This window comes from Xenopus laevis, chromosome 4L (assembly GCF_017654675.1).
Source record: "Xenopus laevis strain J_2021 chromosome 4L, Xenopus_laevis_v10.1, whole genome shotgun sequence".
NCBI lineage: Eukaryota > Metazoa > Chordata > Amphibia > Anura > Pipidae > Xenopus > Xenopus laevis.
This window is the reverse complement of record NC_054377.1, coordinates 26,014,942-26,030,724: the sequence shown is the minus strand read 5'-3', so window position 1 is coordinate 26,030,724 and position 15,783 is coordinate 26,014,942. Positions and strand designations below refer to the sequence as shown.

Below are 15,783 nucleotides of genomic sequence, written 5' to 3'. Positions count from 1 at the left end.
CTGTATTCCTCATTTCCTCACTTGCTTCCTGCTTTCTTGTTTTCTAGCCAGTTTCTCAAACAATATACATTTAACTACCTCTATTTGCATTATATCTAGTTTTGTTTTCTAGATTTTTAGTACAGGCATGGGATCCATTATCTGGAAACCCAATATCCGAAATCCCTGAATTATGGACTTAATGTGAAGCAAATAATTCTAATTTTTAAAATAATTCCTTTTTTCCGTGTATACTGTATTTAAAACAGTACCTTGTGCTTGATGGTAAGTAAGCTGCATGAATCCATATTGGTGGCAAAGCAATTCTATCAATGTGATCTAATCAGTACTTAGGGCTCGCGTCTCGTTTGTAATATTGACGCGGGCGGGCTGGCGTGATGACGTCAGAGCGCAAAGACGCCCAATGGCGCGAAATTTAAATGGATTGGTTTTTATGCAACCAAAACTTGCCTCCAAGCCAGGAATTAAAAAATAAGCACCTGCTTTGAGTCCACTGGGAACAACATCCAAGGGGTTGGTGAGCTGGGGTTGGTGTTGTTCACGAGCTACGGGTTGAGGATCACTGCCTTAGACAAATAGAGTGGAAAAAGTGTTATATTGTGGCAAATACTTTTCTGCTTCTTTAGGTTAGAGAGTTGTCTGCAATGGCAGCACTTTCTCGAGGATACAGAGATGAACTGGATGCCCTAAGAGAGCGCTCCAGGCGTTCCGAGGCCCAAGTGAATGCTCTCAATGAAAAATTACGTGCCATGGAGATCTTTCAGCGTTCTTTGCAGGTCTGCCACTTTACAAGCTTTGACATCCTGATGACTTAAAGAAATAGCAAGTGCCAATAATCAATATTGGGTTGTACTGATTTTCTGCAGGAAGAGAAAGAGTTCTCAAGGGCATTGTTGGAGGATAAAGAAGTATTAGAGCACCAACTTGCAGCTGAGAGAGAAAGGTCTGAGAAACTGCGTTTGTGTGAGAAAGAAAAACATTCATTGGAGGAAACAATACAGAGACTGGAAATGGTAAGAGAAAAGCCACAAATATCTTTACATAACCTGTAAAATAGAATAAAACTTAGAGTTATTGAGGTTGTAAAAAATATACAAGAATATTAGGCAGCGAGTCTGGTTTTATTGGACAAGCCACTTTTTTTAGTGGTATATTAAGCATTATCTCTGTATTGGGACAGCATCTAATGGTGAGTTTGGGGCAATTTTATTTTCCTTATTGAAAAAGAATACAGACCCATCAAGTTGAGCTCTTCATATAATCCTTCCCTACTTGCTTATGAGCTTCTAGTAGTTCCAATGAGGGAGAAAAACTAAATTAAAACTCTCCAGTTTTAGGATAAAAATTATTTACTATAAAATAGTAAACAGACTAGTCCATGGATCAGTATTATGCTATATGTGTTAATAAAAGTACATATGTATTTTTCCACATGCCTAGGAAGAATTCAATCCTTCTTTTAAACGATATATTGAACATAGCAGCAACACTTCTTCAGTGATTACCTCTTGCCCTCTACTTGTAAATAATCACAATAAAATACTTAATTATAGAGTTCATCTGAGGGTAATCCTATGTTCCAAATTGAATTAGACATGTCCAAAAAGACATTATAGGCAGCATTAGAGCAAGAGTATCACTATGAAGTCATGCAATGGTAAGCAGAATTTACCTGTTCCTTTTCTGCATGTTCTACTTCTTCTGATGTGCTTTTGATAAAAAATGAAGAAGAACATTGTATAAATTAACATATAAGAAAGAACATTACAGCTATCCAAACCACTTACTACACTGGAGAGGGGACCATCCATTTTGAGCTTTGCTATGCAGTATAATTTTTTGATGAGTAGAGTTACAGTTAGGAGTTACTATCTATCATATAGAACCTAACCATGGCGACACAGTGATTTATATTGCCGCTTTAAAGTGCTAAGGTCCTAAGCTGGAATCTGACTAGGACACTTTTTTTATTGACTTTGTATGGTTTACAAAAAACAGGTTTTCTCTAACACACAGGGAGGCATCACTTGGGGTTGTGACTTGTAAGAGCTGCTGTGAATAGTTTGGTTGACTTTCCCTTTTATTGCAGGAGAGGGATTCTGAGTGCCAAAGAGTCCAATTTCTTCTCCATGATAATCTTACTTTGGCCGAGGAGGTAAGAGTACTGAGGGAAGAGACACAAAGGGGATGGGAGAGAGTGTACGAGAGCCATGGAGACACCATGTCAGTCTGGGAAAGAGAACATGAGGGTGAGGCAGACCAAGGCTGGGAAAGAATGCAAGAAGCAGATCCTGACTGTAAGTATCTTCAGGGAAGAGATCATATGTGCTGTGCTAATCCAGGATATTGGCTTTTATTTGGGAAATGTTTGTAGTGATCCTTCAGTATAATATAGGAAAGTGACTAATTATAAGTGGTCTTTTAAATTGTATGAATAAATTAGTTTATAAAGTGCCGTCTAACCAGCTTTTATTAGGGGGTCATATCATTGCAACTCAGACAACCTATACAACATGCTCAACAGCGCTGCAAAATATGTTGGAGCATATTAATAAATAACCAAAAGCATTGCCACCAGGCTGGTACTTTATTGTGTTTTCAAATAAAGAAATAAAAGTAGGACATTTGACAGGTTATCATTGAATCTGCAAAAGGAAACATATTTTTTATTGCTTATAATATCTGCTGGTCTCATCGGTGCCAAAGGCTGGTGCTTTTTTAAATTCTTTTATCTCTGCTCACTGCATGTTCACCAAGCAGCACTTTTGATTCTGTCTGGACTTTTCCTAATGATCACATCTGTCTGTACATTTTAGTAAAATATTTTCAAATATTCCAAAACCCCATTGAATAGAAAAAACTCATATAAATACACCTGTAAATATTGCCATATAGAACTTAAACAACATTCCCTCTGTTTTGTGAGCACCCACCTTTTATTTTTAGTTTTAGATCTTAATTCAGAGCTATCACAGGCACTACTGCGTTTAGAGAAAGAAAATCAGAACTTGCGGGAAAGACTTCAAGCTCTCTCTGGAGAAATTGTGGATCCCATGAACAAGGGGCAACATGTCCAGACAGATGGAGAGCAAGGTGGGAAGACACAGCCACAGATAAGGTCACCAGACTTCTGTGTCAGAGAGGTACAATCATTTATTATTATTATTATTATTATTAATAAACTACTGGTGCATGGTTGTCACTATGTCATGCATTGCATATTTCAGCATTTTGGTGGCCATTACAGCTCCTTACTTCAACATAAAATAATTTGACATTTTCTACCACCTTAGAAGTGATGGAAGATTATACTGTTGATGTGCACTGGAGCAGTGGCTCTTCATGCTCTATTTAAATGTAGAAGAATACCCCTTTGATGAAGTAGCAGTAGGCATGTATTTGGTATAGGAATACTACCATCCAGTGTCCGACTGGGGGCGCGTCAGGGCCTACCAGGGCTGACGAATCAGGGGTTCCCCATGCTGCCTTGTTTCCACTCCCCCCCTTAGACCCTGACACCCCTCCACCACCTCCACAGCCCCCAGCCACAAACCACCTCCACCCTTCACCCCTGCCAACAAATACCTGCTCTTGTCTGTGAGAGGTCCAGAAACGCAGTGGCCATGGAGAGTAGGTCTGAATATGTGACACCAATGTTTTCCTATATATGTAGCCTTGTTATGTGCTAAAGGGGCCCAGAGCAAAGGTTGGGACTCCAAGGGAGGCTTGAACTGATAAAAATTTGAAACCACTGCTCTAATGCATAGAAACACACTAATTTTTCATTTTTTTCTACTCTGATCTTCAGGCTTGTGGTTAGTAAAATGGAAGGAATCAGATGAAGATGGTATATCATTTATGCAGATGGGAGGATGTATATGTATTGATATTTTGAGATAGTGGTAGGTAACGTTAGAAGAATTAACTTGAACAGTGAAGGAAGTAAAAGAAACTGAGATTTGGGTTGGTAATTAAAAAAAATTCTGTTAATTAATGGAAAATAATGTAATGTAATATTTTACTTATTCAGGAGCCAGATGGAGGCAGCTTGGGAGAAAGAGATCGTCAGGTAGAAGGGAATAGAAAGATACAAGATAAAATTGAAAAAGAGAAGTCACAAAGTACAGAATGTAAAGAGACAGATGAGAAGAATGACTCACAGAGAAAACTTGAAGGAAGTGTTGAGGGCATTGAGCCCAGGCAGTTAGAAGGTATACGTTCTGAGAGGCAGTCAAAGGAAGCAAAGTTCCAACTCGCTGGAAAACAATCATTTAACAAATTGTGTCAAGCTAGTGTTGACAAGGAGACACCAGCAGGCAGTAATGTAGAAATAAAATCAAAAGAGCAACAGTCTTGTGGCAGACAACTAGAGGAGCATTGTCATAAAGTGCAACTCCTGACAGGGTGTTTGGAAGAAATCTCTCTAGAACAGAAGTCAGATGACAATTATTGGCAAAAAAAACTGTCACGTGAGACAGAAGTAATAAAGAGACAACTAGAAAAGAGTGCTCTAGAGATTGACTTACTGAAAAGACAGATGAAAGAAAAGCAAGAAGAGGTCCAGTACAAGCAGAGCCAACTTTCTGAAAGCACAGAGGAGAAAATTGCCCTACAGAGAAAACTTCAAGATAATGCTGAAAAAATGCTGTCTCTGCAAAAACAGCTGGACAAGAGCATCAAAGAATGTAATCTGTTGAAGCAAGAACATCAAGGTACAGAGAAGCAATCACATAAAAAGCAGCATGAGGATGGTAATGAGGAAATGCAAACACAGATGAAGAGGCTAGAAGAGAGTTCTAAAGAAATTCTGTCCCTTCAAAGACAGTTGCAAGACTTTCTTAAAAAAGAGGAGTCATTGCAGAAACAACTTGAGGCCAATGATAAAATGGCAGAGACTCAGCATAGACATTTGACTGAGAGATCTGAAGAATTGATATTATTAAAAACACAATTAGATGACATGGAGCAATCACATCACCGGCAGATGGAAGACAGTGCTAAAGAGCTGGAGTCACTAAAGGATAAGCTAAAGGCATACCAAGAACAGGAACAAATGCTAAACAGGAAACTCCAAGAAATCACTGGCGAGTTAAAGTCCCTGAAAAGACAACTTGAAGAGAATAACGAGGAAAAACACTGTCAACAAAGACAGCTTCAAGAAAGTGTTATGGAAGTAGAAGCACTACAGAAACAGTTGCTAAAGACATTGGAGTCAAAAGAACTGGAGACTCAGCTGAAAGAAAGTGCTGAAGAAATACAGCTACTAGGTAAACAGTTAAAAGAGAGCAGAGATGCCGAGGCATTGAGGAGACAGTTACAAGAAACAAAGGGACAATCATTCAAGAAACAGCTTCAAGAGAATGCAGAGGAGATACAGTCACTAAAAAATCAACTAAATGAAAGAACAGCAGAGACTATTACACACGAGATGCAGCTGACAGAAAGAGAAAGCTTGGAGAAGTCACTCAAGGGACAGTTGGAAGAGAGAACTCTGCATATTCAGTCACTTCAAAACCAACTAGAGAAGAAAACTGAAGAAGAAGAGTCACTAAAGAGAAGGCTAGAAGACAATACAAGAGAGAAACAACTACAACAAAGTCAGTTAGATGTGAGCATTAAGGAAATAGAGACATTGAAGAGACAACTAAAGGAGTCTGATAATGACCAGATAAAATATTCTGCTGATCACATAGAATCTCTTAAGAGATTAGAAGAAAGGGAAAAAGTTGAGCAGCTGTTAAAGAGAGAGTTGCAAGTGAGTGCTGAAGAAGTGCAGTCTCTGAAGAAACAACTGAATGATAGACAAGAGAAATCTCTCAGCAGAGACCTTGAGGAAAAAGAGGTGCTACTGAGACAGCTGCAGCAAACAAATGATTCAATGAAGAAACAACTGGACGAAAAATCGAAATACATTGAAGATCTCACTATACGGCTTGAAGTGAATAGTGAAAAGGAAGGCACTTTACAGACAAGGCTTGAAGAAATTGAGACACTAAAGGGGAAGCTAAAGGAGGCCAGTAATGAACTACAATCACAGAAAATCCTCCTGGAAACAAACAAAGTAACAGAAGATTCATTAAACAGAAAACTACTGGACAGTTCAGATGAAATACAGTCATTAAAGAGGCTCTTGGAGGAGGAAAAAGCACAATGCAAGCAGAAACAAGAGTACGAGGAAATGAAGGAATCTCCACTGGGACAGGATAATGACCTAGGAGAGCTGCATTCATTAAAGAGACAGTTGCAAGAGAGCAATGAAGAAATGCAGTCACTAATGAGGCAGCTGGAAAAGAGTGCAGCAGAGGTACAAACTGTAAAGAGGCAGTTTCAAGAAAGTGCAGAGAAAATACAGTTACAGAAAAGACATCTGGAGGAGAGTGTGGGTGAGAGTCTGTCCCTTAAGAGACAACTGGAAGAAAGAGTAGGACGGGAGCAGTCTTTGAAGAGACAGCTGGATGAATGCACTGCCAAAGTCCAACTACTCAAGAAACAGCACAAAGAACATGCTGAAGAAAACACTAAGTGGAAGAGTCAGTTGGAAGAGAAAGAAAAAGAGATGCAACATATGAAGAGGCAACTCAATGAAACAATAAGAGATTCACTTGAAAAAGAGTCATGTAAGAGTGCTGAGATCCAGTCATTAAAGAGAGAATTGGAAGAAAGTAGAGAATCATTAACAGCACAGTCGTTTAAAAGTGAACTTCAGGAAAGCAATAATAAAATAGAAACTTTACAGAGACGGTTGCAAGAAAGAGAAGATGAGATTGAAACATTGGAAAGAAAGCTCCAGGAAAGTGCAGATGAGGTAGACCTGCAGAAGAAGCAACTAGATGAAAGCTTAGTTAAGGCACGGTCACTAACAAAACAACTAAATGACAAGGAAGGCTATGAGCTGATACTTAAGAGACAGGTAGAAGAGGTTAGTCTGTGGGCAGAAGACCTGCAGAGACAACTGAATAATAATAGCACTGCAAAGGTTTCCTCTCGCAAGAGACAGATGCCAGAGAGCACTGGAGAAGGAGCGTTACACAAGAAACAGATGGAAGGAGACAAAGCAGAATGTCTGTCCCCTAAAACACCACAGAGAGAAGGAGAAACACCTTTAACAAAGGAGAAGTTACAAGTTAATGTTCAAGAAATAACAACCCAAACCAAAGAGTCAGATGGAGAGGGGCATGAACAATCAACTACCATTAGCAATAACTGTACTGAATCTAAAAACAACTCACCAGTCCTTTTCATGCCCAAAGCTGATGGCAATTCCTTATATACATTTGTTCATACCTCTTCCCCCTTCTCAGCGTCTAGCTTGATTTCCCTCCCTGCCTCCACTTCGGATACCCCATCCTTTACTGCATCTACACCACCTTCATTCCCCCTTCGTGTTTTAACCCCAAACTCATTACCCTTCCATGTAGCTAAGCCCTTGCAATTACCTGTCTCTCACTCCATTTCTGTCCCTGAATCTTGCCCAACCACTGAATCTGCCCCATTGGCAGTCACAACTGCACCCTCAGAACCTGCCCCTGTATCTGCCATACTACCCACTCATTCATCCCAATCTATACAAACCACCACATTCCCTTTCCCTTCTATATCATCCCTCCTTCCCAGTCCTGATACCACACTGTCCCTGCTGGTACTGGAGCTGCAGGGAGTGCGAAGAGAACGGGCAGAAATGCAGGGACGCTACGATTCCCTGCTTAAGGACCTGCAGAGACAAGAGGGAGATTTAGAGAGAGCCCAGAGAGAACTGAGGCGTAGCCGGAGTGCACTGAGAATACTTAGACAAGAACATCAAGAGCTTCAGGAGAGGTGAGTTACTGTAGAAGGAAGAGTCAAGAAATAAAATACATATTCTATTTAACATTTATTTTTATCCGGAGTGGCTATGTCTTCTCCCCATTATATCACATAGTAACGTAGCTAATGAGATTCAAAAAGACATCAAATTCAATCTTTTTGTCCGAATGAAACCTGCCCAACTGCTTACTGATCCAGTGGAAGGGAAACATACACAGATACATTAATTGGCACAACATTGCCAGTACCTGGTGAAATGAGCACCAAATCCAAAGTCAATGTCCCTAGCCCCTTTGTTGACATTACAGTATATGAACCGGCTATTATAAGAAAATTGCCAGTGACCCCCAGCACAATAAGATGCAACCCAACAGTATGTAGTGACAAATTATAAAACATGGTAATGTTGGAGGTTCAATGTGTGAGCAGTGATGAATGTTGGCTGGCACAATTTTTATATATTATGTCTGGTTTCTGTTCAGGTTTTCTCAGTTGACTGTGCAGGGAGAGCAAACACAGCAAGAACTTAAAAGAAAAGTGCAGGAGCAAGAGGGAACAATACATGAATCCCATTTGGAAAACCAGAATCTGCAAGTAGAACTGCAAAGGTAAGAGGAAATATTTTGGGGGCATCTATGGAAATAAAACCAAGGAATTGCTGTAGGTAGATGGAATCTTGCTCTAACCCCACAGGCTGAAAGAAGAGCTATCTCACATGGGCAAGACCTTAGACGAGAGATCTTCAGATCTTCGGGAGATGAAGAAGCAGCTAGGAACAGAACAGAGAGAGAAAGACAACTTGGAAAGAGAGCGTAGTGAGCTGCGAGAGCAAGTACAGCGCCTAGAAATCAGCAGCACAGCACTCACCGAACAATGTCAGGTCTGCCTCAAAATAGCGTTTTTATCATTTGTCTCAGTATGCATAAAAACATTGTAATATTGGCATTACGGCCAACTTTCTGCCTGGATTTTCAAAATGCACAAGTTAATAGTGCTACTCCAGCAGAATTCTGCACTGAATTTTGTTTATCAATAGAGTAAACAGATTTTTTTATATTTAATTTTGAAATCTGACATGGGGCTAGACATATTGTCAGTTTCCAAGCTGCCCCCTAGTCATGTGACTCTGATAAACTTCAGTCACTCTTTATTGCTGTACTGCAAGTTGGAATGATATCAATCATACCTTACCCCCAGCAGCCCAACAACAGAACAATGGGAAGGTAACCAGATAGCAGCTCCCTAACACAAGATAACAGCTGCCTGGTAGATCTAAGAACAGCACTCAATAGTAAAATCCAGGTCCCACTGTGACACATTCAGTTACATTGAGTAGGAGAAACAACAGCCTGCCAGAAAGCAGTTACATCCTAAAGTGCTGGCTCTTTCTGAAAGCACATGACCAGGCAAAATAACCTGAGATGGCTGAATACACACCAATATTACAACTAAAAAAATACACTTGCTGGTTCAGGAATGACATTTTATATTGTAGAGTGAATTATTTGCAGTGTAAACAGTGTAATGTAGAAGTAAAAACGACATAGTAAAAATCATAACAGAATCCCTTTAAGATTATTAGCTGCTATATTGCAGCCAAAAGGCAATACCTTATCCAAGGCTTAAAATATTGTAGTCCCTACTTATGTTTCTATATTACATCAGTTCTCTGTTCCTCAGGTGTTATCCCAGGTGAAACTCACCCTTCAAGACCAAAACAATCTCTTGCTGTCACAGATACACAGTCTCAGTCGGGATAACAGAGAGCTGTTAGAGCGCAGCTTGCAGAGTGGAGAGCTGAGACAGGAGGAGGAAAGACGCTACAGGTGGGTTTAAGCAATACACGTCCTTTAAATTTCACTTTCTTAACCTCACATTCCTTATTTACCAGCTGCCCTTCATGCTCACCCCAAAGCTTACATTTATACACACTAAAATGCAGAATGCTTGGGATCTGGGGTTTTCTAATATGGAATCTTTTCGTATTTTGGATCCCCATAGATTACATTTACTTAACATTAAATTTAATATCAAATAAACCGAATACGATTGTACGATTCTCCAATAAGAATTAATAGTGATGGGCAAATTTGGGGCGTTTTGATTCGAAGAAAAATTCGTGACTTTCCTGAGAAATTCATGAAACGCCGAAAAATTCGCGAAACGACAAAGTTTTTTTGGACTCCGGCGTCTGTTTTTGGCGAAATTGTGCCATTGTCCAAAAAACGGACACCGGTGTCCATTTTTTTTGACGGCGCAAATTTTTGTGGCGGTTTCGCGAATCGCGGGAATTTGCCGCAAATTCCCGCCTGCCAAATAAATTCGCCCATCACTAAGAATTCATTATATCTTAATTGGCTTACTGTACGGTTTCTTTATTAAAAGGAAACCGATTTTAAAAATATGAATTATTTGACTAAAATGGAGTCTATGGGAGACAGTCTTCCAGTAATTCTGAGCTTTCTGGGTAAAGGGTTTCAGGATAAAGGATCCCATACCTGTACTTGTTATATTAATAGTAAAAGGTTTCCTGGCTTTACACCTGTAAGCTATCAAAGTGTTTCTCTCTGAACTGTTCTGATTTTCTTGGGGGCTTAAAGGGGTGGTTCACCTTTAAGTTAACTTTAAGTATGATGTAGAAGGGGCAATTCTAGGCAACTTTTCAATTGGTCTTAATTTTTCTTTTTTATAGTTTTTGGACTATTTGCCTCTTTCTTCTGATTCTTTCCAGTTTTCAAATGGGGGCAACTGACCCCATCTAAAAAACAAACGCTCTGTAAAGTTACAAATGTATTGTTATTGCTACTTTTTATTACTCATGTTTCTATTCAGGCCTCTCCTATTCATATTCCTGTATCTTATTGAAATCAATGCATGGTTGCTAGGGGAAATTGGACCTAGCAACCAGATTGCCGAAATTGTAAACTGGAGAGCTGCTGATGAATAAAAAGCTAAATAACTCAAAAAACACAAATGATAAAAAATAAAAACCAGTTGCAAATCGTCTATGAATATTCTTCTCTACATCATACTAAAAGTTAATTTAAACGTGAACAACCCTTTTAATTAAAGGACCAGTAATGTCACAAATTTTTTATAAAAAATGTGTTTGTATGTAAGGAAAAAAAAAACACCAAGACATATTTAACTTTATAATCGCAAAGTCTTTATTAAGAAATAACTTACCAAAACTCTGCTTGCGCTCCTCTTCAGAAAAGGCGGCAGGGTGACAATCCATCGTGCAGCACTCAATTTCTCCTCCCTGGCTATCTCCTATAGAAGGCAGAGAGGAGCAATCGAGCGCCACACAATGGATCATCGCCCTGTCGCCTTTTCTGAAGAAGAGCACAAGCAGAGTTTCGGTAAGTTATTTCTTAATAAACACTTTGCCATTATAAAGTTAAAAATGTCTTGGTGTTTTTTTTTTGTTATATACACACTAATTGTTTAAAAAAAAAATGTTGACATTACTGGTCATTTACGGTGACACCATGCCAAAAAAATACATTTAAACATTAATCCTGTAAAAAATAGTGTGTATGTGAGGAGGCTAATACACCATGCGCAGAAGGCTGCGGCACATCTAAGAGGGCTTCAGAAGTTATGCTGATAAAATTAATTTTACACAAAGGAACCTAATCAATTGTCTCTGTTTAACATTAGCTTTAAAATGTAGTTTAGGTGTAAACTGCTGCAGTGGGAAAATCAAATTGGTGTTTGCTTCATTGCAGAGAAAATGATATTATCCTCTTCTATAAGAGGACTAGATGGCTAATTCTGACTGTTCTGAGATAAAATTCATGCTAATGATGTCCCTAACCTTGTAGTTACCCTTTTGTTTTGCATTGCCAGGGAGAAACTAACAGAACTTAAACACGAAAAACAGAAACTATTAGATAAAATCATGGATCAGTACAGAGTTTTGGAACCAGCACCCGTTCCACACAGGTAATCTGTATGGCGAATATTTTTAATCAGCACCAATGACATATTCAGTATCAAAAGAACAAATTTTCAGTGTATCCCCAGTCTTTAAAATAATGGGCTCTCCTTCCAAAGGTCACACCGTATAGACCCCACTAACATCAAGCATAAATGGTGAAGGAAGCCACAAACTGCAGAGCGCTGCTGCTTATATTCAGTAGCCAATACATGCATGTGATTAGGGTAGGGTTGCCATCTGGCCGGTATTTTACCGGCCTGGCTGGTACAAATGATGGTTGATCCCAATGTTATTAATATGGAAAAAAGAAAAATATATAGGAAGGCCGGTATTTTTTTCCAGAAAAGTTGGCAATCCTAGTAATAAGTGAACATAAGTGTTAGAGTTCACAACAACTTTTGGTTAAGAGGATTTCAAGTGCTTCCAGGACTGGGTAATGGGTTGCAGGTCCCTGTAACCTTCTGCTGTAGCAGGACTTGGAGACTGGGAAACCAACCCTGGATACTTGATAGATAAGATCCCTGTGCTGTAGTGTAGTAATGCACCAGCCAGACTACCATCTTTGACTAAAAATCCTGCACTTAACCATACTGACATCTTTGTCTAAGAGAGAAATATCATAATGGAAAAGATGTTTGAGGCAAAAAAGATGTTTATATAGTGAATCAAGTAGCCCCATAAGGATGTTATAAGTTACCGTGGAGTTCCATGACCATATAAAAACACAAGGCCATAGGCTGAGTGTTTTTATACAGGTCATGGAACTCCAAGGTGACTTCTAATATCCTCATATTTTGCAACAGGGGGTACTTTATTTATTATAATACACAAGTTTCAGTGAGTCATGCGACAGAAATTATATCACTAAGCTCCGATTATAACCAATGACATCACTAAGTACACAAGAGCCATGATTATCCTGTAAATTATATCCTTATAATACACAAAAGCCATGAATATCCTGTAAATTATATCCTTATAAACGGTGAGTTCTGATGTCATCAGTTATAAACGGTGAGTTCTGATGTCATTTCTGTCACATGACTCATTGAAATTTGTGTATTATAATAAATAAAGTACCCCCAGTTGTAAAATATGAGGATATTAGAAGTTACCTCGGAGTTCCATGACCTGTATAAAAACACTCGGCCTTCGGCCTCGTGTTTTTATATGGTCATGAAACTCCTCGGTAACTTATAATATCCCTATATTTTACAAAAGGGGGTACTTTATTCACTATATATTTAGTGATTTCATCTGTTATAATCGGAGCTTAGTGATGTCATTTCTGTCACATGACTCACTGAAACTTCTGTATTATAATAAATAAAGATCCCCCTGTTGCAAAATATGAGGCTATTTAAGTATAATTGCATATTGAAAACTGCGTTTAACTTGGTGAGTAAATTAGCCTTCATTTGTTATTATGGTCCATTGGGATAGCAAAATGACAATAAAGATGTATTTGTAATCTTCAGTTGTAGGGTACAAACATTTCTTATTAAGGTAACCTGCCTTTTCTTCTCTTCACCAAAGCCGGAAAAGCAATTGGATAACAGATAAGATGAAGCGACTACTCAGAGCAAAAGACAGACCCCCACGAGGGCCAGGGGATACCTCCCGCATCTTAAACCCCCCTGCTGAACCACCACTGGACCCAGAGAAAACACCCAAAAGTAAGAAAATAAATGAATTAACATACCTTTAATAACTAAGGCTTAGTTGTTTTAGATCCATGCTTTAATAATGGACTTGAATCCTAAAAACCTGCAACATTAAAATGAAAATGATTTATTGCCCTATTGTTATTATTGTACTATAGAGATTTTTCATGTACAGGAGTCCCCGACTACTAACAATATAATATAACTACACATTCACACACACATGGTCAGTTTTCATCATAAGTCAACTAGCCTGCTTGTGTCTTTGGTTTTTCTACCCTTTACCTGTAAAATATGTATATTTTAATTCATATACAATACTTCATCATGTCATTTTGACTCTGCTAGGTACAGTAACACTCCGTCGTAGCAGAAGCTCAGTCACACCTTCAAGTCCATCTCTCCCAGGCAGTCCTATTCGGGCACGTCATGCAAAATTAAGCTCAACAATTCGTAGCAGCGAATCATTTAGCAGTCATGATACCACCCCCCGGGAGAAATTTCGACTGAGGCGCAGGGGACAGGTCCATGAAAGTGAGGGGGAGGAGCCTGTAGGTAAGACGAAAGACCTGTGATAGATGGACTTATTTACTTGATCTCCAGAGGGAAGTTCAAGAGAACCTCATTTTATCCAGTAATTGTAAAGGGAGCAAAGTGCTGTGTAAGGTGCAAAAAAACATGTTGGGTTTCCTGTGTGTTTTGCAGTTTTTTCATCCTGTGCTGCACTTTAGTCCTAAAGTAATTGGGGTGGATTTCCAGAGATGTTTAGGCTAAGAAAAGCTTTATATGAGTAGGGCAGAAGAAAGGAATGGGCCCCTTACGCCCTTATAAGGTGCATCTTCTTCTAACAAGAACTGGATGGACACAGGTTGAACAGTCCTGATACATATAATGAAAAATTATTATACAATCATTATTATATTATTCAATATAAAGTATACTTATGTTTCTATGTTTTGCCCTGTAAGCTCTGAGCTCAGGGCGGATGCTTTCTCTGCTCTACTTTATACCAGGTCATGTGTGTTGATACAATAAGGAAATGTCTCACATAAGGAGGTTCATTCTAAAGGTTAAGCTGCAGCTGAGATGAAAGTAGAAAAAGGCACAGGTTAGGATAGTGAAAAGGTGAAGCCAGGAATAATTAATGTCTGTGTTATTTTTTCTCACAATGTCTTTCCCATGTCTCATTTCCCTTTATTGCAGGTGGAGAGACTGAATGAACCAGCTAAAACACTCTAAGGGCGCTGGCCACTGTAGATATTGCCCACTGTATAAATATATATATATATAATGATAACTAACTTTGTTTATTATAAATTAAATAAAAATATATCCAATCAGTTAAGTTATTTTATTTTTTTCATTTTGCAGAAGCTGTGGGGTACCATGTGGGTCTTTGCAGCCATGATGCTGACATGCAATGATAGAGGAGACTGCAATTATGCAGTTCATTGCCCGTCATGCTTAGAGTCTTGTATGAAAGTGCTTGGCAGATCCTAATCCACAGTACACTGGTTACCGTGGCTAGAAGACATAACCTCAGTTAAAGAAGGTTACTTGAGTGTGAGGTCCTATAATGACTTTATAAAGAGAGACATTCTAGAATCAAGTACAAATTCATTTGCAAAACCTGCAGAGTAAAGTTGTTGCAACCAGGAACTAAGGGTTTTATGTTTTTTTATTGAAAACTTTACAACAAAAAATGAACATTATTTAAATAACATTACAATAACACTGTATTACAGTCATACAGAACCAAAATCTCCAGCAACAAACAAAATAAGGATGGCAAATGTGTACTCTGGAATCATGGTACGGGAATACGAAGCTTGGTCAGCTCACTTACTATTGCCCTTACTACACAGTCTATGGGAGTGTTTTAGACAGAAGAGGCACATGCCTTGGGAATCTCTCCCCTATTAAAGGAGAAGAAAGGCTAAAATTAAGTAAGCTTTATCAGAAAGGTCTATATAAATACACCAGTAAACCCTCAAAGTAATGCTGCTCTGGGTCCTCTGTCGAAAGAAACACTGCATTTCTGACTTCTATTGTGTACACAAGACTTCTGTATCAGACTTCCTGGTTTTAGCATAAACCTCCAGGGCTAGGGCTTGAGCATGCACAGTTTGCTCCTCTCTCCCTCCCTCCTCCGCTCCCTGCTGAGTCCAGTGTTATGAGTGAGCAGGGAAAGACTCAGGCAGGAAGTGATGTCTACCAAGCTAATTTGGCAGCTGCTATCCAAAAGAAGCAGAGAGCACAAAACATAATGTACACCGTTTCTACCTATTTCTTTAGTTAAGCTTTAGTTCTCCTTTGACAGAAGCCAAGACACATTACTAAAGTCTGTGAGTGTCTTTGGGAACATTTCTTCTT

The 15,783-nt window shown here is 39.0% G+C and overlaps 1 protein-coding gene across 1 annotated transcript in view; it reads left to right on the top strand.

The window, feature by feature from the left end:
* The window catches only part of LOC108713903 (girdin), a 31,406-nt gene extending 16,103 nt beyond the window's left edge, over positions 1-15,303 (top strand). The window contains exons 10-21 of the mRNA XM_018257613.2: positions 627-776; positions 867-1,013; positions 2,090-2,297; positions 2,947-3,143; positions 4,031-7,815; positions 8,286-8,411; positions 8,497-8,683; positions 9,484-9,629; positions 11,656-11,751; positions 13,283-13,422; positions 13,759-13,965; positions 14,614-15,303. Of these exons, the coding sequence (XP_018113102.1) occupies positions 627-776; positions 867-1,013; positions 2,090-2,297; positions 2,947-3,143; positions 4,031-7,815; positions 8,286-8,411; positions 8,497-8,683; positions 9,484-9,629; positions 11,656-11,751; positions 13,283-13,422; positions 13,759-13,965; positions 14,614-14,630 (5,406 nt within the window). The 3' untranslated portion in view covers positions 14,631-15,303. The remainder of the gene's footprint in view (positions 1-626; positions 777-866; positions 1,014-2,089; positions 2,298-2,946; positions 3,144-4,030; positions 7,816-8,285; positions 8,412-8,496; positions 8,684-9,483; positions 9,630-11,655; positions 11,752-13,282; positions 13,423-13,758; positions 13,966-14,613) is intronic.
* Positions 15,304-15,783: the final 480 nt, after the last annotated feature.